The 21,359-nt window shown below is 50.4% G+C and overlaps 3 protein-coding genes across 6 annotated transcripts in view; 2 read left to right on the top strand and 1 right to left on the bottom strand.

Moving 5' to 3' along the window:
* LOC124477309 (serine/threonine-protein kinase WNK1-like) overlaps positions 1-7,160 on the top strand; it is a 34,027-nt gene extending 26,867 nt beyond the window's left edge. For all 3 annotated transcript variants that reach the window (XM_047035030.1, XM_047035028.1, XM_047035029.1), the window contains exons 21-25: positions 3,989-4,181; positions 4,378-4,562; positions 4,697-4,846; positions 4,963-5,159; positions 5,305-7,160. In XM_047035030.1, coding sequence (XP_046890986.1) covers positions 3,989-4,181; positions 4,378-4,562; positions 4,697-4,846; positions 4,963-5,159; positions 5,305-5,676 — 1,097 coding nt within the window. In that variant the 3' untranslated portion in view covers positions 5,677-7,160. The remainder of the gene's footprint in view (positions 1-3,988; positions 4,182-4,377; positions 4,563-4,696; positions 4,847-4,962; positions 5,160-5,304) is intronic.
* Positions 7,161-8,911: 1,751 nt separating this feature from the next.
* Positions 8,912-13,529, bottom strand: rad52 (RAD52 homolog, DNA repair protein). Of its 2 annotated transcripts, none has more exons than XM_047035054.1 (11): positions 13,441-13,529; positions 13,150-13,227; positions 12,347-12,448; positions 12,170-12,263; positions 11,987-12,054; positions 11,593-11,711; positions 10,605-10,680; positions 10,253-10,518; positions 9,957-10,150; positions 9,318-9,593; positions 8,912-9,180 (listed from the first exon to the last, which is right to left on the bottom strand). In XM_047035054.1, exons 2-11 carry the CDS (start codon positions 13,204-13,206, stop codon positions 9,119-9,121), a joined length of 1,314 nt encoding a protein of 437 aa, XP_046891010.1. In that variant the 5' UTR covers positions 13,207-13,227; positions 13,441-13,529; the 3' UTR covers positions 8,912-9,118. The 2 variants fall into 2 exon arrangements, with proteins under 2 accessions (XP_046891010.1, XP_046891011.1); XM_047035055.1 differs by having other exon boundaries at positions 13,150-13,220; positions 13,441-13,526.
* A 1,371-nt stretch (positions 13,530-14,900) lies between these two features.
* Positions 14,901-20,897, top strand: prr5a (proline rich 5a (renal)). Its single transcript, XM_047035052.1, has 11 exons — positions 14,901-15,344; positions 16,734-16,870; positions 18,135-18,245; positions 18,346-18,426; positions 19,096-19,144; positions 19,299-19,356; positions 19,539-19,630; positions 19,727-19,867; positions 19,958-20,096; positions 20,241-20,504; positions 20,593-20,897. Exons 2-11 carry the CDS (start codon positions 16,734-16,736, stop codon positions 20,835-20,837), a joined length of 1,317 nt encoding a protein of 438 aa, XP_046891008.1. The 5' UTR covers positions 14,901-15,344; the 3' UTR covers positions 20,838-20,897.
* The last annotated feature ends 462 nt before the right edge of the window (positions 20,898-21,359 follow it).

The following is a 21,359-nucleotide window of genomic DNA, read 5'->3' as shown; positions in this document are numbered from 1 at the left end:
GAGAGAGAGAGAGAGAGACGTACAGCATGACTGGAGAGAGAGAGAGAGACGTACAGCATGACTGGAGAGAGAGAGACGTACAGCATGACTGGAGAGAGAGAGAGACGTACAGCATGACTGGAGAGAGAGAAAGAGAGACGTACAGCATGACTGGAGAGAGAGTGAGACGTACAGCATGACTGGAGAGAGAGAGAGACGTACAGCATGACTGGAGAGGGAGAGAGAGAGAGAGACGTACAGCATGACTGGAGAGAGAGAGACGTACAGCATGACTGGAGAGAGAGAGAGACGTACAGCATGACTGGAGAGAGAGAGAAACGTACAGCAGGACTGGAGAGAGAGAAACGTACAGCAAGCATGACTGGAGAGAGAGAGAGAGAGACGTACAGCATGACTGGAGAGAGAGAGAGACGTACAGCATGACTGGAGAGAGAGAGAGACGTACAGCATGACTGGAGAGAGAGAGAGAGAGACGTACAGCATGACTGGAGAGAGAGAGACGTACAGCATGACTGGAGAGAGAGAGAGACGTACAGCATGACTGGAGAGAGAGAGAGAGAGAGAGAGAGAGAGACGTACAGCATGACTGGAGAGAGAGAGAGAGAGAGAGACGTACAGCATGACTGGAGAGAGAGAGAGAGAGACGTACAGCATGACTGGAGAGAGAGAGAGAGAGACGTACAGCATGACTGGAGAGAGAGAGAGAGAGACGTACAGCATGACTGGAGAGAGAGAGAGAGAGATGTACAGCATGACTGGAGAGAGAGAGACGTACAGCATGACTGGAGAGAGAGAGAGACGTACAGCATGACTGGAGAGAGAGAGAGAGAGAGACGTACAGCATGACTGGAGAGGGAGACGTACAGCATGACTGGAGAGAGAGAGAGAGAGACGTACAGCATGACTGGAGAGAGAGAGAGACGTACAGCATGACTGGAGAGAGAGAGACGTACAGCATGACTGGAGAGAGAGAGAGACGTACAGCATGACTGGAGAGAGAGAGAGAGACGTACAGCATGACTGGAGAGAGAGAGACGTACAGCATGACTGGAGAGAGAGAGAGACGTACAGCATGACTGGAGAGAGAGAGAGACGTACAGCATGACTGGAGAGAGAGAGAGAGAGACGTACAGCATGACTGGAGAGAGAGAGAGAGAGACGTACAGCATGACTGGAGAGAGAGAGAGACGTACAGCATGACTGGAGAGAGAGAGAGAGAGAGAGACGTACAGCATGACTGGAGAGAGAGAGAGAGAGAGAGACGTACAGCATGACTGGAGAGAGAGAGACGTACAGCATGACTGGAGAGAGAGAGAGACGTACAGCATGACTGGAGAGAGAGAGAGAGAGACGTACAGCATGACTGGAGAGAGAGAGACGTACAGCATGACTGGAGAGAGAGAGACGTACAGCATGACTGGAGAGAGAGAGAGACGTACAGCATGACTGGAGAGAGAGAGACGTACAGCATGACTGGAGAGAGAGAGAGACGTACAGCATGACTGGAGAGAGAGAGACGTACAGCATGACTGGAGAGAGAGAAAGAGAGACGTACAGCATGACTGGAGAGAGAGTGAGACGTACAGCATGACTGGAGAGAGAGAGAGACGTACAGCATGACTGGAGAGGGAGAGAGAGAGAGAGAGACGTACAGCATGACTGGAGAGAGAGAGACGTACAGCATGACTGGAGAGAGAGAGAGACGTACAGCATGACTGGAGAGAGAGAGAAACGTACAGCATGACTGGAGAGAGAGAAACGTACAGCAAGCATGACTGGAGAGAGAGAGAGAGAGACGTACAGCATGACTGGAGAGAGAGAGAGAGAGACGTACAGCATGACTGGAGAGAGAGAGAGACGTACAGCATGACTGGAGAGAGAGAGAGAGAGAGAGACGTACAGCATGACTGGAGAGAGAGAGAGAGACGTACAGCATGACTGGAGAGAGAGAGAGAGAGACGTACAGCATGACTGGAGAGAGAGAGAGAGACGTACAGCATGACTGGAGAGAGAGAGAGACGTACAGCATGACTGGAAAGAGAGAGAGACGTACAGCATGACTGGAGAGAGAGAGAGAGAGAGACGTACAGCATGACTGGAGAGAGAGAGAGAGAGACGTACAGCATGACTGGAGAGAGAGAGACGTACAGCATGACTGGAGAGAGAGAGAGACGTACAGCATGACTGGAGAGAGAGAGAGACGTACAGCATGACTGGAGAGAGAGAAAGAAAGAGAGACGTACAGCATGACTGGAGAGAGAGTGAGACGTACAGCATGACTGGAGAGAGAGAGAGACGTACAGCATGACTGGAGAGGGAGAGAGAGAGAGAGACGTACAGCATGACTGGAGAGAGAGAGAGACGTACAGCATGACTGGAGAGAGAGAGAGACGTACAGCATGACTGGAGAGAGAGAGAAACGTACAGCATGACTGGAGAGAGAAACGTACAGCAAGCATGACTGGAGAGAGAGAGAGAGAGACGTACAGCATGACTGGAGAGAGAGAGAGACGTACAGCATGACTGGAGAGAGAGAGAGACGTACAGCATGACTGGAGAGAGAGAGAGAGAGACGTACAGCATGACTGGAGAGAGAGAGACGTACAGCATGACTGGAGAGAGAGAGAGACGTACAGCATGACTGGAGAGAGAGAGAGAGAGAGAGAGAGACGTACAGCATGACTGGAGAGAGAGAGACGTACAGCATGACTGGAGAGAGAGAGAGAGAGAGAGACGTACAGCATGACTGGAGAGAGAGAGAGACGTACAGCATGACTGGAGAGAGAGAGAGAGAGACGTACAGCATGACTGGAGAGAGAGAGAGAGACGTACAGCATGACTGGAGAGAGAGAGAGACGTACAGCATGACTGGAGAGAGAGAGAGACGTACAGCATGACTGGAGAGAGAGAGAGACGTACAGCATGACTGGAGAGAGAGAGAGAGAGAGAGAGAGACGTACAGCATGACTGGAGAGAGAGAGAGAGAGACGTACAGCATGACTGGAGAGAGAGAGAGAGACGTACAGCATGACTGGAGAGAGAGAGACGTACAGCATGACTGGAGAGAGAGAGAGACGTACAGCATGACTGGAGAGAGAGAGAGAGAGACGTACAGCATGACTGGAGAGAGAGAGACGTACAGCATGACTGGAGAGAGAGAGAGACGTACAGCATGACTGGAGAGAGAGAGAGACGTACAGCATGACTGGAGAGAGAGAGACGTACAGCATGACTGGAGAGAGAGAGAGAGAGAGAGAGACGTACAGCATGACTGGAGAGAGAGAGAGACGTACAGCATGACTGGAGAGAGAGACGTACAGCATGACTGGAGAGAGAGAGAGAGAGAGAGACGTACAGCATGACTGGAGAGAGAGAGAGACGTACAGCATGACTGGAGAGAGAGAGAGACGTACAGCATGACTGGAGAGAGAGAGACGTACAGCATGACTGGAGAGAGAGAGAGACGTACAGCATGACTGGAGAGAGAGAGAAACGTACAGCATGACTGGAGAGAGAGAGAAACGTACAGCATGACTGGAGAGAGAGAGAGAGAGAGAGAGAGAGAGAGAGAGAGAGAGAGAGAGAGAGAGAGGTACAGCATGACTGGAGAGAGGGAGAGAGAGAAACGTACAGCATGACTGGAGAGAGAGAGAGAGACGTACAGCATGACTGGAGAGAGAGAGAAACGTACAGCATGACTGGAGAGAGAGAGAGAGAAACGTACAGCATGACTGGAGAGAGAGAGAGAGAGAGAAACGTACAGCATGACTGGAGAGAGAGAGAGAGAGAGAAACGTACAGCATGACTGGAGAGAGAGAGAGAGAGAGAGAGAGACGTACAGCATGACTGGAGAGAGAGAGACGTACAGCATGACTGGAGAGAGAGAGAGACGTGCAGCATGACTGGAGAGAGAGAGAGAGAGACGTACAGCATGACTGGAGAGAGAGACAGCCATCAGTGGATGAGTTAAAGCAGCTCTTCTGCTCAGTGAGGCCAGAAGACACAGCAGCAGGCTCCGCCCCCGGATCCGCCCCCGGCTCCGCCCTGCAAAACGGCCCCCTCCCCTCCAACGCCCTCGACCCTGCCCACAGCTCCTGTCACTGTTACGTCAGCAGCGACAACGAGGACTCTGGGCCGGAAGATGAGGCCTTCCAGAGGGAGGTCAGCCGTCTCCGAGAGAAGTACGTCTGGAACACACACACACACACAGTCTGAAACAGAAGCACTAGAACGCTGATGTACAAAAGGTATATAGACTGCAAGATTTGGTGACAACATGTTGATTGTGCTCTCCTTCTCTTCTGCTTGTCCTCATTCCTACATCTTCCTGATGTCTCCTCCCTGTCTCCCCTGGGACCTCCTTCTGCCCTCCAACAGACACATGATGGAGATCCAGACGCTGCATTCCCGCCAGAAGGAGGAGATTGACACTCTCTTCTCCCGGCTGGGCAAGCCCCTCCCCTCGTCCATCCTCTCCCCCGCCGTGACTATGGCCGGGGGCCGCCGCCGGCCCAAGAGCAAGTCCCCTCGCAGCGGCCAGCCCAGCTCCCTCCACCATAAAGGTAGGAGATACCAGACATCTGGATGAGCCTTCATGATGTCTTGCCTTGGAGAAATTATACATTTTTCAAGATTAGAACAAATGAAAGGATGCTATTTGATGTATGAAGTGTTTTTTACCTTGTTCTGTATACAGAAGCCCCTGGCCAGACCCCCCAGGGTTCAACGTCCCCCGCTAAGCAGAGCTCTCCCCCCGGAACGGGTGCCTCAGAGCCAGCCAGCCGCACCTCCCTGCAGACCCTCAAACCTTCCCCCTCCATGCCCAGCCTCAGCACTGCCACCCTGGGTAAGCACCAATGGTCTACCCCCTCTTCCTCTCCACCTCCAGGCCTGGTAGCTATGTACACACCTGCATGCTCCGGGCCCGGGCTGAAGCTGGTTCTCTCTGTCCGGGTTCTCCAGGGGCCAGTGAGACCATCTCGGACAGCGGATCAGGCCACAGCCAGAGCTGCAGCAGCCAGACCCAAGGGGCAGGGCCCCAAAGCCGCACAGGGACCTTCACTGACGACTTGCACCAACTGGTGGACAACTGGGCCCGTGACGCCATCAGCCTCTCCCAGGGCAAGAGGGGCTCCAAGACAGGAGGACAGGGACATGATGTAGGCTGCTCCACAAACACATGCTACTGTCTGCAGCTACTGTCTGCAGCTACTTTCAGGACTGCTGGACATGGAAGATGTTAATCTCCCTTTCTCCTTGTCTCCCTCCCTCTCTCCATATTTCTCTCTCTTTCTTCCTCTCCAGATGATCCCTCCAGCCAACATGGGTAGGAAGTTCTCAGCCCCTGGTCACCTCTGCCCCCCCCTGCCCTCTTCCACCCCCACCCCCTCCACCCTGGGAGGAACCCAGCCCTCTGCCCCCCTGGGCCCCAGGAAGGGCTCCCTTGCTCCCGCCCCCCAGGGCTTTAGCTACCCCGCTCCCTACACTGCCCCTCAGTGGACGGGGCCTTCCGCTTCCTGTCAGGTCAGCCTCCTCAACCCCGCCCAGTTCCAGGCCGCTCCCCCTGGCTCTGCCCCCAGCTCCGCCCCCCTGCAGCAGGGCTTCCACATGGGGGCCACGCCCGCCCCCCAGAAGCCTGTGAGCAACCACACAGGCTCCAGCCTGAGACCCACGTAGCCCCCCCTCGCCCTGGGGGGCCGGCTGCCACAGGACTAAAACCACTATCATCCTTCATTTTAGTAGTGGAGAGGAATCCAGATGGGCTGCTCCTAGGAGGGAGATTGCAATACAGACAATCACTGCTGCCCTTCACTGATGGGCTGGCTGCTCTGTCTGCGACGGTGGAAGGAGCTGTGATTGGCTACTGGGTTGTCCTGGTGCCCATGGGCCCTGCCCACAACAGCCAAAGACATCTGTTGAAAGCACCCATTGTGATGTCATCATTGTGCTGCCAGACAGAGGGATGTGGTCCTCTGCTCTGCACCTGTCCTTAAGCTTAACTAGGACAGAGGGGAGGACCCCAAACTCCACCTGACTGGCTGGCTGACTGGCTGGCTGGCTGACTGGATTTATTGGATGAGATTTCAGAGTTCTACTAAATGTGAAATGGTGTGTTGGGTTGTTGAAGACTCAAGGCATAGGGTTCACACTTTCATTGCTGTGCGTTTTAGAAGCAGAGGACGTAGGGGAGGTGATGGTGTACAGGATCCCTATTGGCCTCATCGCTACTGCTGTACAGTAATGCAATAATGGTGGTGGCCCCTGTAACTGTGGCCTTAACATAGTGTTTGTATATAAATCTGTACCACAGGTTATATCATCCCCATGGATGTGTTCCCCTTGCGGTGTTATTCTGACGTGGTTACCTAGAAGAGCCGGTGAACCTCCTGGTCATTAGTGGGTGCTGGAACACTTGGGGAGTAGTGTAGGGTGTCAGGAATCAGCAGGAGGGCTTGGGGGTGTGGGAGGAGCCAGCAGGAGGGCTTGGGTGTGGGAGGAGCCAGCAGGAGGGCTTGGGTGTGGGAGGAGCCAGCAGGAGGGCTTGGGTGTGGGAGGAGCCAGCAGGAGGGCTTGGGGTGTGGGAGGAGCCAGCAGGAGGGCTTGGGGTGTGGGAGGAGCCAGCAGGAAGGCTTGTGCTTCACCTGGAGGTGCATGCTGTTACACTGACAACCTTACCCCATCCTCCCATCCAACCTTCCCCTTTCAGGGTCAGCTCCCCGACCCTGACCAGCTCCAGGGGACATTATATAAGGAAAACAATGTGTTCTTTACGGACCTGTATTCAGCCATCATATCTTGATGTTGTTTCACTGTAAAAAAAGGTTGTAAAACAACATGTAGTTAAGGAATCTAAAAGTGCAATTGGAGAAACAGCGCAGGTTCAACCCTGTTCCTGGAGCTTTGATCAGACACCAACCTGGCACGCCTTTCTAACTTCCTGTGTATCTAGATTTCTAAATGTCCTGTGTGTTGAGGTGGGGGGAGGTTAAGAACACGCACTCGGCCCTGTGAAACCTGCAGAACACCTGTGCCTTGCATCTACGCTGTGTGTGTGTGAGCGAATGGCTGAGCCTCCGCAAGTGACGCTCACACACACACACACACACGACCCACCCATATAGAGCACATTGGGTAAAAAACTGTGTGTGTATATATATATATATATATATATATATAAACAAATTTCTCTACAACAGAATTTACTGTATGCATCTCGTGTATTACCTGTACACTGTTTTAGCTGTGAAGGGTAATAATTGTAGGTAATTTGTCTGATTGTCTGGTACAGTGTACATTATCAATACAGTATTGGAAAACATTTGTGTATGCAGAAAATGAGATTTGAAGAAAGACTTATTGAAAGTTTTTGTTTACCTGGCACCATTTGTCAAAGGTTTGTGCGATCCCCCTAATGAACCTATAAACTTCCATGACTGGACAACTACTTAAAACTTCTCTAGAGAATAGTAAGTTACTGCAGTGCAGAATATGCAATGTTTTATATGACATGAGGGGTGAGTAGGACTCGCATGCTGAGGGTCGTTACTGACTTCAATGTTTTGATAGGGTTAGGGTTCCTGTTATTCTTTGCCTTCTTGTTAGCGGGTCACATCACTTAAGTGCTGCCAATCTGGTGGCTTGTCCCTGACTGTGTCTGCACAACAACTCTGCATGCTCGGTTAAACACAACTCCCACCACAACACATCACTAACACCCCCTCTTTACAGCACTAACTAATAAACAAGCTGTCAACCTTTATACATAACTCTTTACTTCTCCTATGGTGGTTAAGGTGTTCCTCTGCTCTAACTCTGTCTTGCGAGGCTCCAGTCCCTGGGCTGGTTCCTGTTGTGATCTCTGCTATTCCTTCACATCTAATCTGGGCCTCTGGTTTTTTTCCACATTGTACAAAATGTAAAAAAAGAGATGAATAAAAATAAAATAGAAAATGTTATCTAGCCTCTGTCATCCTTTCCTCCTGCTGTCTGGCTGATCTGAGCACCTGGGGTTTGGAAACTCCACCCCTGTTCAACAACATGGAGTTAGAAACCAAGTGGTGTGCAGCTCCCACCATGATGCTGCTGCCTGGACCCCCAACATCCTACACCAGGTCATCCTGCTGCCTGGACCCCCCCAACATCCTACACCAGGTCATCCTGCTGCCTGGACCCCCCCCAACATCCTACACCAGGTCATCCTGCTGCCTGGACCCCCCCAACATCCTACACCAGGTCATCCTGCTGCCTGGACCCCCCCAACATCCTACACCAGGTCATCCTGCTGCCAGGACCCCCCCCAACATCCTACACCAGGTCATCCTGCTGCCAGGACCCCCCAACATCCTACACCAGGTCATCCTGCTGCCTGGACCCCCCCAACATCCTACACCAGGTCATCCTGCTGCCAGGACCCCCCCCCCCAACATCCTACACCAGGTCATCCTGCTGCCAGGACCCCCCCAACATCCTACACCAGGTCATCCTGCTGCCAGGACCCCCCCAACATCCTACACCAGGTCATCCTGCTGCCTGGACCCCCCCAACATCCTACACCAGGTCATCCTGCTGCCTGGACCCCCCCAACATCCTACACCAGGTCATCCTGCTGCCTGGACCCCCCCAACATCCTACACCAGGTCATCCTGCTGCCTGGACCCCCCGACATCCTACACCAGGTCATCCTGCTGCCAGGACCCCCCAACATCCTACACCAGGTCATCCTGCTGCCAGGACCCCCCCAACATCCTACACCAGGTCATCCTGCTGCCTGGACCCCCCCCAACATCCTACACCAGGTCATCCTGCTGCCTGGACCCCCCGACATCCTACACCAGGTCATCCTGCTGCCTGGACCCCCCCAACATCCTACACCAGGTCATCCTGCTGCCTGGACCCCCCAACATCCTACACCAGGTCATCCTGCTGCCTGGACCCCCCGACATCCTACACCAGGTCATACAGCAAAGAAAATACAGGCAATATTTATTGACTTACAATTTTTGGTAAAACATTTAGTAGCAACAATACATGTCTTGCACACCCATATAAATAAACATTAAGACTTAAGAGATAAACTTGTATAATCAACACAGGCAAATCAAATGTATTTTTGAAGTAGTCAGGGGTGCAGTTTGCGTTTCTTCATGTTCTGTCCTTGTCTGTGTGGACTATGCAGTTCTCCTGTCACAAATCAGAAACACTGGTGTCACCTGACAAGACGCTTTCACCTTTGTATTGATGTCAACATTAATGGGGAAACCTATTAGCTGTTGCCAGGGAACTGTCTCAGGTGTTGTAAACAGACTTGTTACCGTCACCTGCTCTGTTGCCCTGGTAGTGCTGCTGCTGGTGGGAAGGGTGGCACTGGGTCGGGCGACTGTGTGAGGGGGGGTCCTGTGGTCTGAGGGGGGGTCCTGTGGTCTGAGGGGGGCGCCTGTGTGAGGGGGGGTCCTGTGGTCTGAGGGGGGGAAGGGGCCCTCTTTGAGGAGTCTTACTGCGTGTCAGCATCCGGTGGTTACTTGGCGTGGAGGGGTGGGGGGGGGCCTCCATCTCCTCAATTCCATCCAGGGTGAAGTCCCACAGCTCCGGGTCGTCTGGGAAGCAAGCATGGTAGAAGGGTTCACTACATAAAGAGGCAGTGTGATTGTCCTCATGCTGTGTGATAGCAGGGACCACACACAGGTACAGTAACCCTCTAGACTGTCTAGTCTTGGTCTGGTCTCTTCCCTGTAACTGGTGGTCTGGTTTAAAAAAATAAAACCTTTGATATTTATGTAGAATTTTCATTGACTTGATTGTAAACAGGGTGGCCAATGTATAGCCCCCTGTATGAATGAAGGATTGCAGAATTTAAAATGAATATTAGTTTCAGACTGCTCAGTGGCTGTGCCCCAGACGCCCTGCAGAGGGTTACAGGACCAGCTGCTCTGGAGCCCCCTGCTGGTCAAGCACTGTACCAGCCAGATGCTCCTCTCTGCTGCAGGACTCTCCTAGTCCACTAGGGGCAGTGTGGCCCTGGTCCTGGTCAAGTCTCTTGGCCTCCATCTGCTGTCTGAACTTCTGCTGGAGTTGCTGCTGCTTGAGCTTCCTCAGCTGTTTGGGGTCAGTGTGTCCTTCAGAGAGGGAAGAGTCCACGCATTGTGCTGCTGGTCTGAGGAATGGGGGTGAAGGGGTCATACTGATTAGGAGCATTTACTGCATTCATCCAGGGACTTTTCTACTGAGGCCATGACAGGAGGTGGTGGAGGTGTACCTGGGGCCAGAGCAGGGCGGATCCACAGGAACTGCAACTCCGGGGACAAAGCTTGGGGTGTGGCACACTGAGGTCACCCCCCTGCCTCCTCCCCTGCGCTGGGCCCTCTCCTGCTCCAGAGGGGCCCTGTCCTGCTCCAGAGGGGCCCTGTCCTGCCCAGTCCCTCCCGCCCCCTGGCCTCGCACCAGGCTACTGAAGCGGGCATTCTCCACGGCCGGCTCACCATCCGAGCACTTTGTCTGGGCCAGATCCACAGGAGGAGCCGGCTGTGTGTGAGAGATAGAGGAGACAAGTGAACACTGTCCTAACTGCAGGACCGATGGTAAACCACACCATGAACACAAGCCAGTACCTGTTTAGGAATTTTGTTGATGGCTATGAGGTATTCTTTATTCAGGATGCAGTTCCCCAGGGCGTTCCCAAAGCACCTGCAGAGCACAGAAGTTTGTCAGTTTTTTGGGAAACTTACAGTTTCAACGGTCAGTGTAGGTGTTTCTAAGGCAATGCTCAGTATAGGTGTTCCTAAGGCAATGCTCAGTGTAGGTGTCCTAAGGCAACAGTCAATGTAGGTGTTCCTAAGGAAACGGTCAATGTAGGTGTTCCTAAGGCAACCCTCAGTGCAGGTGTTCCTAAGGCAACCCTCAGTGCAGGTGTTCCTAAGGCAACGCTCAGTGCAGGTGTTCCTAAGGCAACGCTCAGTGTAGGTGTTCCTAAGGCAACACTCAGTGCAGGTGTTCCTAAGGTAACGCTCATTGTAGGTGTTCCTAAGGCAACGCTCAGTATAGGTGTTCCTAAGGCAACGCTCAGTGCAGGTGTTCCTAAGGCAACGGTCAATGTAGGTGTTCCTAAGGCAACCCTCAGTGCAGGTGTTCCTAAGGCAACGCTCAGTGCAGGTGTTCCTAAGGCAACGCTCAGTGTAGGTGTTCCTAAGGCAACGCTCAGTGCAGGTGTTCCTAAGGCAACGCTCATTGTAGGTGTTCCTAAGGCAACGCTCAGTATAGGTGTTCCTAAGGCAACGCTCAGTGTAGGTGTTCCTAAGGCAACGCTCAGTATAGGTGTTCCTAAGGCAACGCTCAGTGCAGGTGTTCCTAAGGCAACGCTCAGTGTAGGTGTTCCTAAGGCAACGCTCAGTGCAGGTGTTCCTAAGGCAACGCTCATTGTAGGTGTTCCTAAGGCTACGCTCAGTATAGGTGTTCCTAAGGCAACGCTCATTGTAGGTGTTCCTAAGGCAACGCTCAGTATAGGTGTTCCTAAGGCAACGCTCAGTGTAGGTGTTCCTAAGGCAACGCTCAGTATAGGTGTTCCTAAGGCAACGCTCAGTGTAGGTGTTCCTGATGTACTTCAGAGCTCTCTTCAAGCCGTCTGTCACCGCCTCCTTGCGGGCCTTCTCCAGGGACAGGGCTTTGGACTTGAGCCCCTCACTCACGCCGTAGCCCACATCTTCATGGAATGAACCATCCTGATGAGAGGAACACTGGTCACATTGCTTCCTCAACCTTTGGTGAACTGTAGTCATTGGCTGGTTATTGTTGAGTGCTACTGTGTGTGACCCACCCCTCGCTAGGACTCACTCACCAGCAATCTTCCCAAGGGGAGGAAGTAGCTACCTACATGTCTGTATTGATCAGAGATGACACACTTCACTTCTACTTGAGTATAGGATGTGTGTACTTTTGCCATCTATCTATCATAACCCAGAAAACAGCATGTTGATGGATTGAGGTATAGTCTGACCTTTAGTTGCACTTTGACAAAAGCGCTGACTCCCACATAGAACTTCCCATTGATGAGATCCACAAAGTCTACAGGAAGAAACACTGACAATCACTGAGAAGGACTCGGCATGGCTGGAGCTGCAGCTCCTGAGAATGAACAATGTGTGATTAGCACGTGATCACGTGTGATTCGCTCTCTCACCGACGTTCTGCTGGGAGATGGAGTGAGACCAGCCGTTGTAGCCAAACATCTCATTGGCCAAGCTGATGACACGGTGACCCTCGATGTAGCACACCTGTGAATGCACAACACGCAGCAAGTCGGATTAACAGTGTACATTAACAAGGGTGTGTGTGCGTGCGTGCATGCATGTGGTACCTTCTGGCCACCTCCAGCCATTCTGCTACTGATGTACTCTGGTCCCAACTTCTGTCGCAATGCATTCTGGACCGCCTGGTACTCTTCTGCCGTGTAGTTAATCTGCCGACACAATGGTGGGTTCGTTTTGGTTAGGGTGGCCAACTTCCTCAACCCCAAATGAGGGACACTTTCTATGGGCCTGCACCAACAGCTGACCAACAATAAAGGAAATCGTTTCATTAGCCAAACCATAAACTTACTCATTTCAGTGTAATGTTGGCAAACCCCTACTGTACTTGCTTGGATGTATTGTTCATAGTAATAGTCAAGGACATTATTACAAGTTTCTGTCAAATGTCATGTTGTTTTCTTGAAATAGCATTAGACTCTAACCATATACCACAGACACTGATAAGCTTTAGGCCTAAACCAACCACTGTCACCAACAAGCAACAACCGTGTTCCAAAGCAACGTTTGCGTGAGTTTTGGCATGTTTACAGCAGCCTAATATTGGCCGGCGAGGCTGTGATTGGAATACGGGACAAATCAAAATCACCCATAATTTGGGATGTCCCGGACAATTTCGGGACGGTTGGCAACCCTAGTTTTGGTGCCGTCACGTCCGCAATTATGTTAAAAGTCTGATCTGTACGATTCACTTCCTGTCCTCATCTTCTCTAAGGCTTTTGGGTGAGATAGAGTAAATGCTTACAGACATACTACCAGTGTCACTCTCATACAAAGGAGGCGTGTAAACCAAGACACGTAAACACAGACCGTTTCATCCACGTCAACATGCAGCCCTCCCATCTCCACCCACCTGTCCAAAGATTTTCGGTGGCCGGTCATCCCGCTGGTCCTCCGTGTCATGGTGCATGTTTTTACGGCCACCTGCGACCTCGGCGCCACAACCAGGTGCAGCAACAACACAGTAAAGTCAGAATTGTAGCATAGCTAGCCTAGCCTAGTTAGCTTGCCAGTTAGCAAAGCCACTCTGTTTTTTAATGCATTACAATGACATACATGTCATACAAAATAACGAAAAGGAAAGTTAAACTGTTTATAACTATCACGTTTAAACTGTGTTGCTTTAGCCAGCAATATAGCTTACCAGCTAGTCAGGCTACCAGTAGCAGTCTTTCAAAAACTCGCGCTTGTCGCTTGAGTTTGGGTTGCCAGGTTTGTCATATATTATCCTCCATCAATCCTCAAGGACTCCTCTCACCCAGCCCACAGACTGTTTTCTCTACTGCCCTCCGGCAGGCGTTTCAGGTGCCTCCGGACCAGGACCAGCAGACTAAAGAACAGTTTTTTCCCCAAACTGCCTCTTTACTGAACTCGAACCCCCATTGATCCGCTCCCCTCATATACTGCTAACTCTCCTCTCCTACCTCACATCTGCCTTCACTTTGTCATTTGCACTACTGGAATGTCAATTTGCACTACTGACTGTTTATTATAGTAACAACTGTTTACTCATGCATCTTGTGTAATGACACTAAAGCTGAATCTGATCTGATCAAGGACTCTAAAACCCGTTATAAAACGATTCCGATTAGATCTATTTTAAATTTGCTTGCTTCCTTTCTATGCTGAGGAAAGACTGGAGGTACGCATGTGCATCTGTACTAATCTGTACCCCCTTGCCGATCAGTAGTATGACTTCCTTCAGTTCCTTGGTGCTGGGAGGATGAGGCTCCAGGCCACGGCTCCAGGCTTGCCAGACCTGTTCCCTCATGCCCAGAGGCGCTCAGGCTACTGCCTGAACCTGTCTGTAGATGGTCCCAGGTTAATAGCTCGTTAATTGTGATACTGGAAAGTAGGTTAATTAATTCAAATATGCATTGCTTTTACTGCAGTGCGTGACAGCTGCAATGTCAGATAACGGGCCTCTAAAGAAGTCATTCGTTAAATTCCAGTGTAAATATTGATGTAGTTGGCCGCTAATGATCATAGCCTACTATTATTTCCATCACTTCAAATATAGTCTAACAGGTCTATAAAGCCGCATAACGTGGGATTCTGACCACATATGATCATTTAAATATAAATAAATACAATTCCTTGTATATAAATCGACTATCCGGTGTCCGCCTGCGACTACCGTGACGCGACAGATGGCGGAGAGAGTGGCCCCCTGCCGCTTTTTAAACTGGGTAAATTGGGGTCAGAGCTGTATATAGAGCACTACTCTTCACTGCCAGGCTTGGCTTTTTATATATAATTCATTATGTATGTGAACCCTGCGGCTGTAATATCTCTCAGTTAGACCACCCCTCTTCGACGCTGTACCTAGCCTGGGTGGAGCCTCGTGCTGCAAAGAAAGGAGAGCTCTCTGAGTCTGAAATTGCAATGCTTTTGACCAAGTCGCAATGCAACTAAATGTAAATCGTGGCTGCTAAATGCTCCAGGCTGGCATGTAGATGCGAATGTGTGTGCAGGGCCGGCCCTGTGTGTATGTGTGTTTTTCTGTGTTCTTCATAGCCCAATCAGGAGCGTTTCACTTCAGAAGTGGGGGGGATGATAAAAGTGCCACAGCCAGCCCACATCATCTGCATGCTTTTATTGGAGGGGGGGTTCAGAGCCATCTCAAACCAGGGGGACGCGTCCCTTCGTCCCTAAATGTACGCTTATCAGCCCAACAGAAAAAAATACAACATATTCCAGTTAGATATTACATACATGCTACATATTACAGTATATTTTCGAATGTAGACTTGCTGCACATTGCGCGTTCACGTATCCTCAGAGGCGCAAACACGCGAGGCGTGTGGATAGCATCTCTTCAAAACAACACGGGAGCGAGCATACATGCTCCAAGAATGACTACGGAACCATAGGTAGTTTGCTGCGCATCCCATAACTGTGTCTGGAAGGACTGGGACTACAGCAGTGAGATACTTAAACTGAGGTTTTTCCCCCAGATGGGTCGTGGATTCGTGTGGGCTGTAGCCTATGACCAATAGATGATAACAATTGAATTCCACCCTAAAGAACACGACAAGAGAGAAAACGGTGAGTAGGTTAGCACACCGCGGGTAGCAATGTGCTTCTAACTTGTGTGTAGGCTATGTCTGTTGGGCGACGTAGCCAACTGCTATGTTTGCGCAATACGGTCGCAGTGTTTATATAAGGTACTATGCATCCTGTGGCCAACATGTGCCTTTTCTTATTCTCTGTATTCTTCCAAGGCTACTCCTCTCCTGGGTTAACGTGGACATCGTGTTCTATTCCTAAATGGCGATACTTACTTAAAGCATCTCAATTTAAACCGTACATTGTACTATTAGGATGCTATAATACATTTCTTAGTGTGTGATATATAAGAATCTGTATACTGTAAGACAATTAGACAAAAGCTGAATACTCAGACAGCGCGGGGGCACGAGGGGCATGTGGGGCAGACAGTGTGTGTGTGTGTGTGTGTGTGTGTGTGTGTGAGATAGAGAAACAGATAGAGAGAGAGAGAGAGAGAGACTGCAGACAGATCTGCAGACGGTACACCTGGCATACTCACACCATTCACCTAGAATAACCCCTCATTCTCGTGTTCTGCATCCTGACGCTGGCATGCTTGTATGTGTTTAGTGCAGCTCCTTCATTCCCCTCACTCTCACCTAGACACACTGAGGAAGTGGGATTTCCCCTTAGACAAGAGGAGTTTGTACGTTTCATTTGATTATTTTTGGTTTCAAAGACCAGTTATTTGTGTCATTCAAACATGATGACACTCAAATTTCCTGCCTCTGAAATCTAGATTTGGGTCCGCGTAGTCCCATAAATGGGCTGACACTGGTTGGGAGTTTGGCTGCAGATTAGACGGTGGGCAGGTAGTATAGCGCCAATGATGTATAAAATGTCCCCTCTCTCTATTTTTTATAACAAGGGTGTTTTTTCCTTTGTCAGTGTGCCACCTCTTTGTCTGTCACTGTGCACCCAGACTGTTGTTTCTCTGGTGTCCACCAGGTGGCACTCTTGTAATGTTGCAGCCAGGACACTTCCCAGCATTGGTATGCCAGATGTCTGCCAGTATTACAGACGCGTAAACAGAACCTCTTACGTTTCCACACAGTATCTCTTTATTCCTCTTTCTGCCTCTTACTACATGTGTGTGTGTGTGTGTGTTTCAGAGTGTATGTGTATGTTTGGGGATTGTCATATTTCTCGTAAATTCATTGCATAACATTTCTTTCAATGTTGAAATAGAGTAGAAATTCTTTAACAGACGGTAAGTGTACAGTAGGCTGTCTAGAGACAGACGGTCTCTGGAACAGCTGTTGTGTGTGAGACTGTTGACCCTGAGCACTTGAGCATGGCCTCTGTGCTGAAGTCCCTCATTAGGCGAAGGGTCAGGGGTCGCTGCTCCTAATAATGAACGTTGCTCTGCCCTCCCTCCTCTGATAGATGCTGGACGGTCTGCGTCGGAGGCACGCCTCCCGCCCCTCCCGCCCCTCCCCCCGCCCGCTGTCACTCAACTTCACCGCCTTCTCTGCCCCTCCCCCAAGCCCCGACATGGAGAGCAACGACCACCCAATCAGAAGGTGAGGGTCCCAGCCCAGGACTAACCCTGCTATACAGCATTCTGATCCTCAGCATCTGCTCTGGGTCAGATACATTCATCTGATGCTCATTGTTAGTCAGCAGGTCTGGGTCCTAAAGGGAGGTGTGGTGAATCTCTTGTGTAATAACCAATACCATACATATGGGTTTTAGTGTGATGTACTGTTGATGTGTATTTGTCATCAAAAACTAGGGAGTGTGACATTTTATGGTGGTTGTGGAATTCTAGAGGAAAAGAGTAGAGGGTGTGTGTGTGTGTGGGTGTGTGTGTAGCCATCCAGAATGTGTGTGTATCTGCCATGCGTGTGTGTATTTGTGTGCTTGTGGGAGGCAATGTTCAAGGGGTCCATTGTTCGGTGGCTTGGTGGGAGCAGATTGTTCTCAGTCGGGTTAGATCTGAATTTAAACTGGGAAACCTTGTCAGTCTTAACTGGTCCTGGTTATCTTAGTCAAGCTGTTTCTACATAAGAGAAGTATTATAACAGTCTTTTATATTGTCCAACATCCCCAGCTGTGTTGAATGGAGGAGCAGGAATCTGCCCTTTATTGTGTGTCTGCTTCCTGTTTATGTTGCTTCCTGCTGCAACCTCACACCAACCTCTAATCCACAAACCTACACCCCCAGCCTCTAGTCCAGTGATCCCCACTCCACCACAACCTCTAATTCACAGACCACTATGACATCCAGCCTCCAACCCTAACCTCCACACACCCCTACCTCTAATCAATAGACCTCTACATTGCCCCAACCTCTAACCCACAAACCTTCTCATATCCCCTGCCTCTAACCCTAGACTTGCACTAATCTGCTGTGTGCATATTGATTTGTGTTTGTAAATGACTGAATTGTACTGGTATGTGTTTCATGTGTACAGAAGAAACCTCTGTAGATAGCTATTGTTTTCTCCTGTAAGTTCTGAGCGGCTGGGTCAAGCCAGTGCCTCCCCCGCTCAGGGCTCCTCCCTCCTGACTCTCTTCCTTTCTCAATCTCTATCATTCACGCCTGGCTCTCACAGTCCTCTTCTCTCTTCCTGGTGTCTCTTCCTGGTCTCTCTGGCCGCTACACAGCATCTGTCAATCTCTCTCTCTTTCTCCCTCGTCTTTCATTTCAGATTCAGTCTTTTCTCCCTGTTTCTCAGTTTGTCTTGTGGCTAATATCTTCCTAGTACTCAGTACTTAGTGTTTCTATTCCACCTTCTGTCTTTCTTGTCTCTCCCTCCCTGCCTCCCTCATCCTCGCTATGAGGACCCTGCACAGGCTGAAGTTGATGAGCTCCCCCAGCCTCAGTGAGCTGGGCTCCTCTGAGGAGCGGGGGGACAAGCAGAAGAGAGCTGGAGCCAACGCTACCTGGAACAGGTACTGCTGCTGTCTCCTGTCCCCCTGTCACAGAGCCATCATCCTGGGGACAACCTTCTGTGACACTCGCTGCCTGTTTGTGTGTGTGTGTGTGTGCCAGCATCCATAATGCGGTCATAGCTGTCTTCCAAAGGAAGGGTCTCGCAGACAACGAACTCTACATCCTGAACGAAGGTGTCAGGTCAGTCACAACACACACACTATTTATTTAATAAATAACCATGATATGAGTTCAGCTGACATAGTTATCTCTTTATTCTTTATGTCCGCATTATGACATTGCTATGTTAACAATAACATGTAGCTGTTTGTGTGTGTGTGTGTGGGGGGGGGGTAGTCATGTGATCTGGCTAGAAACCTCACTATCTCTGTAGACCAGACACTAATATCTTACTCTGTCAGCCTATAGGACTGTCCAGTAAACACATGCTGAATAAGACACACCCCTGAGTCGACACACATGCGCTTACAGGTTTCATTTAGCAAGTGTGAACTTCCCATAAATGTGAGCACAGTATGTAGAAACCATAATATGCCTTAATATAATGAATATTATTCTGTTTATTCAATTGGCTGTTATTGCTTATAATCACAAAATTCGACACAGTATTTCAGCAGTAAAACGAGTTAGATAGAAGACAGCGATCAGCTCCATTTTAGTATAATTGTTAAGTACTACTCTGAAAATACTACTCACATATATATATACATACAGTATATATATATACATATACATATATATACATATATATATATATATACTGTATGTATACATGCACACACACACATATATAAAGAGGTGTGGACTCTAGAAGCCTGACTCTTTCTCCTTCTGTTTCTCTCTGCTCAGACATCTTCTGAAGACAGAGCTTGGGTCTTTCTTTACAGAATACCTGCAGGTAATCAATTATTCTGTCGCCACGTTGTGGACTCAATCACGAAGTCAACGGTGGTTTTTGTAGTTCATGTTTCTCTATGTTGTTAGAAATGGTGTTTAAATCTTGTTACCTCAGTAGAGTTTGTTGTTTACTTGTTGTCGTCTGTGTTCCTCAGAACCAGCTGCTGACCAAGGGGATGGTCATTCTGCGAGATAAGATCCGCTTCTATGAAGGTAGGATTGAACATGATCCATTGAACCGAGCAATGCAGCATACACATTGATGATGAGTCAGAATCTTGAGAATCTGTCAGTTCATGTTTTTGCCCTTTTGAAGCATCTTCCTCAACTCAGATTACAGTCTTTTCACCAGTCTTGTGGGGCGGCTTGTGGTTTGTTCCCATGGCGATCTGTAGGTCAGAAGCTTCTGGACTCGCTGGCGGAGACGTGGGACTTCTTCTTTGGTGACGTCCTTTCGATGCTGCAGGCCATCTTTCACCCGGTCCAGGTACCAGCTGTCCCCTCTCAGCCTGCAGCCCCGCCCCCTGGTGGGGTCTGCTCTGATTGGTCTAATGGTTCTTGGTCATGGTCTTTCTTCCTTCAGGGTAAGGAGCCATCAGTGAGGCAGCTTGCCCTGCTGCACTTCAGGAACACCATCGTCCTGAGTGTGAAGCTGGATGATGCCCTGTCTCGCCCGCGTGCACGCGTACCGCCCTCTATCACTCAGATGCTCCTCGTTCTACAGGTACACTAATGCACACATACACACAGTATATACCACACTATATGTTTATTTGATCTGTTTCATGTCAAGCTCCTGTCTGTCTGTTTGCAGGGGGTTCATGAGGCTCGGGGGGGCAGTGAAGACTACCTGAGGCTGGAGGCTCTGGTGCAGAAGGTGGTGTCTCCTTACCTGGGCACCCACGGCCTCTACTCTGGAGATGGGAGTGTGTCTCACTGCTCCTGTGTGCTGGGTAAGATCTGTGTGCTGGGTAACATCTGTGTGCAGGTGGGACATGCAGCCTGTCTCTCTTCTTCCATTATCTGAACCTTTTGCAACATCACCATCAACACATCTACAGTACATCTTCATGAATGTCTCCATCCATATGTCTCAGAAAAGCGTCTGCAGTGGTCCTGGCCCCCCCCTGCTGAGCCTCCCTGTAAGAACCCGGTGGTCCGCTCCAAGAGCTACAACATCCCGCTGCTCTTGACCCCGGTGGCAGAGTACGACCCGGACACAGGCTCTGTGGGCAGCGGTGGCATCCGCAGGCACTCTGCCTGCGACATGATATCTTGTTTGGAGGATCAGGGCGTGGCCTCTGGCACTGAGCTGTCTGTCTCATCCGCCAACAGGCTGTGTGTGGGGGCCCACTTCACAGGTAGGGTCTGTGTCTAAGCTCCTGTGTGTATCGTGGTTTCTGAATGTATCCTGCCATACCAACCTAAGCCTTGCTCTCCACTCTCCAGGTACCATGCAGGGAGGGGCCAGAGAAGCCCTGGAGTCCCCACTCCCGTCCCCCTCCCTCCCCCCCCTCCACTCCCCGGGCCCCCTGCATGGAGCAGAGGCCACCATGACGCTCTCTGACCTAAGCAAGGGTCCATCCCCCCCCCCCAGCGGCTCCTCCAGCCCGGAGACCATCGTGGGACAGGTGCTGGAGTCAGCAGACTCTGACTCAGACGGGATATTTATAGAGTTCCCTCCTCTGCTCTGACTCCTCTGCTTTGACTCCTCTGATCTGACTCCTCTGCTCTGACTCTCCTCTGCTCTGACTCTCCTCTGACTCTCCTCTGCTCTGACTCTCTGCTGCTCTGGCTCTCTGCTGCTCTGACTCGGCTCTGACTCTCCTCTGCTCTGACTCTTTGCTGCTCTGACTCTCCACTGCGCTGACTCTCTGGGGTACGGAAGGGAGAGCAGATAGAGTTAGAGTCTAGAACCAGCCTTTAAGATCTGAGGTCAGATGTACATTTGTCCTCATTCTCGCCAGTAGGTGAGAGACCAGACCCCGTCTGTTCAGACTCCATGGCTAAGTGCACTCTTACAGCTCCCAATAGGAGACCTCTTTTTAGGCAGTATTTATTTAGAAAACAGACACATCATTATAGGATCACATCCAAGTAGGTCTGCTCCTTTATCGTGGTTTTTTGATGTCTTTTATGGGGCATTCTAAAAGCAGATGCTGCCCTCTGCTAGCCTGGCTCTGCCGTCCTACGTACTTCCGCTCATTTTGATTTTT

The sequence above is a fragment of the Hypomesus transpacificus genome, chromosome 14, assembly GCF_021917145.1.
Source record: "Hypomesus transpacificus isolate Combined female chromosome 14, fHypTra1, whole genome shotgun sequence".
Lineage (NCBI taxonomy): Eukaryota > Metazoa > Chordata > Actinopteri > Osmeriformes > Osmeridae > Hypomesus > Hypomesus transpacificus.
This window is presented reverse-complemented; position numbering and strand designations above follow the sequence as displayed.

Excerpts from the sequence above, each read along its gene's own strand:
- rad52 (XM_047035054.1), bottom strand. The coding sequence starts at position 13,206 with ATGCACCATGACACGGAGGACCAGCGGGATGACCGGCCACCGAAAATC. Across the intron at positions 12,449-13,149 it reads CACCGAAAATCTTTGGACAG|ATTAACTACACGGCAGAAGA; the intron begins GTGGGTGGAGAT and ends TTGTGTCGGCAG. Across the intron at positions 12,264-12,346 it reads TGGCTGGAGGTGGCCAGAAG|GTGTGCTACATCGAGGGTCA; the intron begins GTACCACATGCA and ends GTGCATTCACAG.
- prr5a (XM_047035052.1), top strand. The coding sequence starts at position 16,734 with ATGCTGGACGGTCTGCGTCGGAGGCACGCCTCCCGCCCCTCCCGCCCC. Across the intron at positions 16,871-18,134 it reads AACGACCACCCAATCAGAAG|GACCCTGCACAGGCTGAAGT; the intron begins GTGAGGGTCCCA and ends CCTCGCTATGAG. Across the intron at positions 19,145-19,298 it reads TCTTTACAGAATACCTGCAG|AACCAGCTGCTGACCAAGGG; the intron begins GTAATCAATTAT and ends TGTGTTCCTCAG.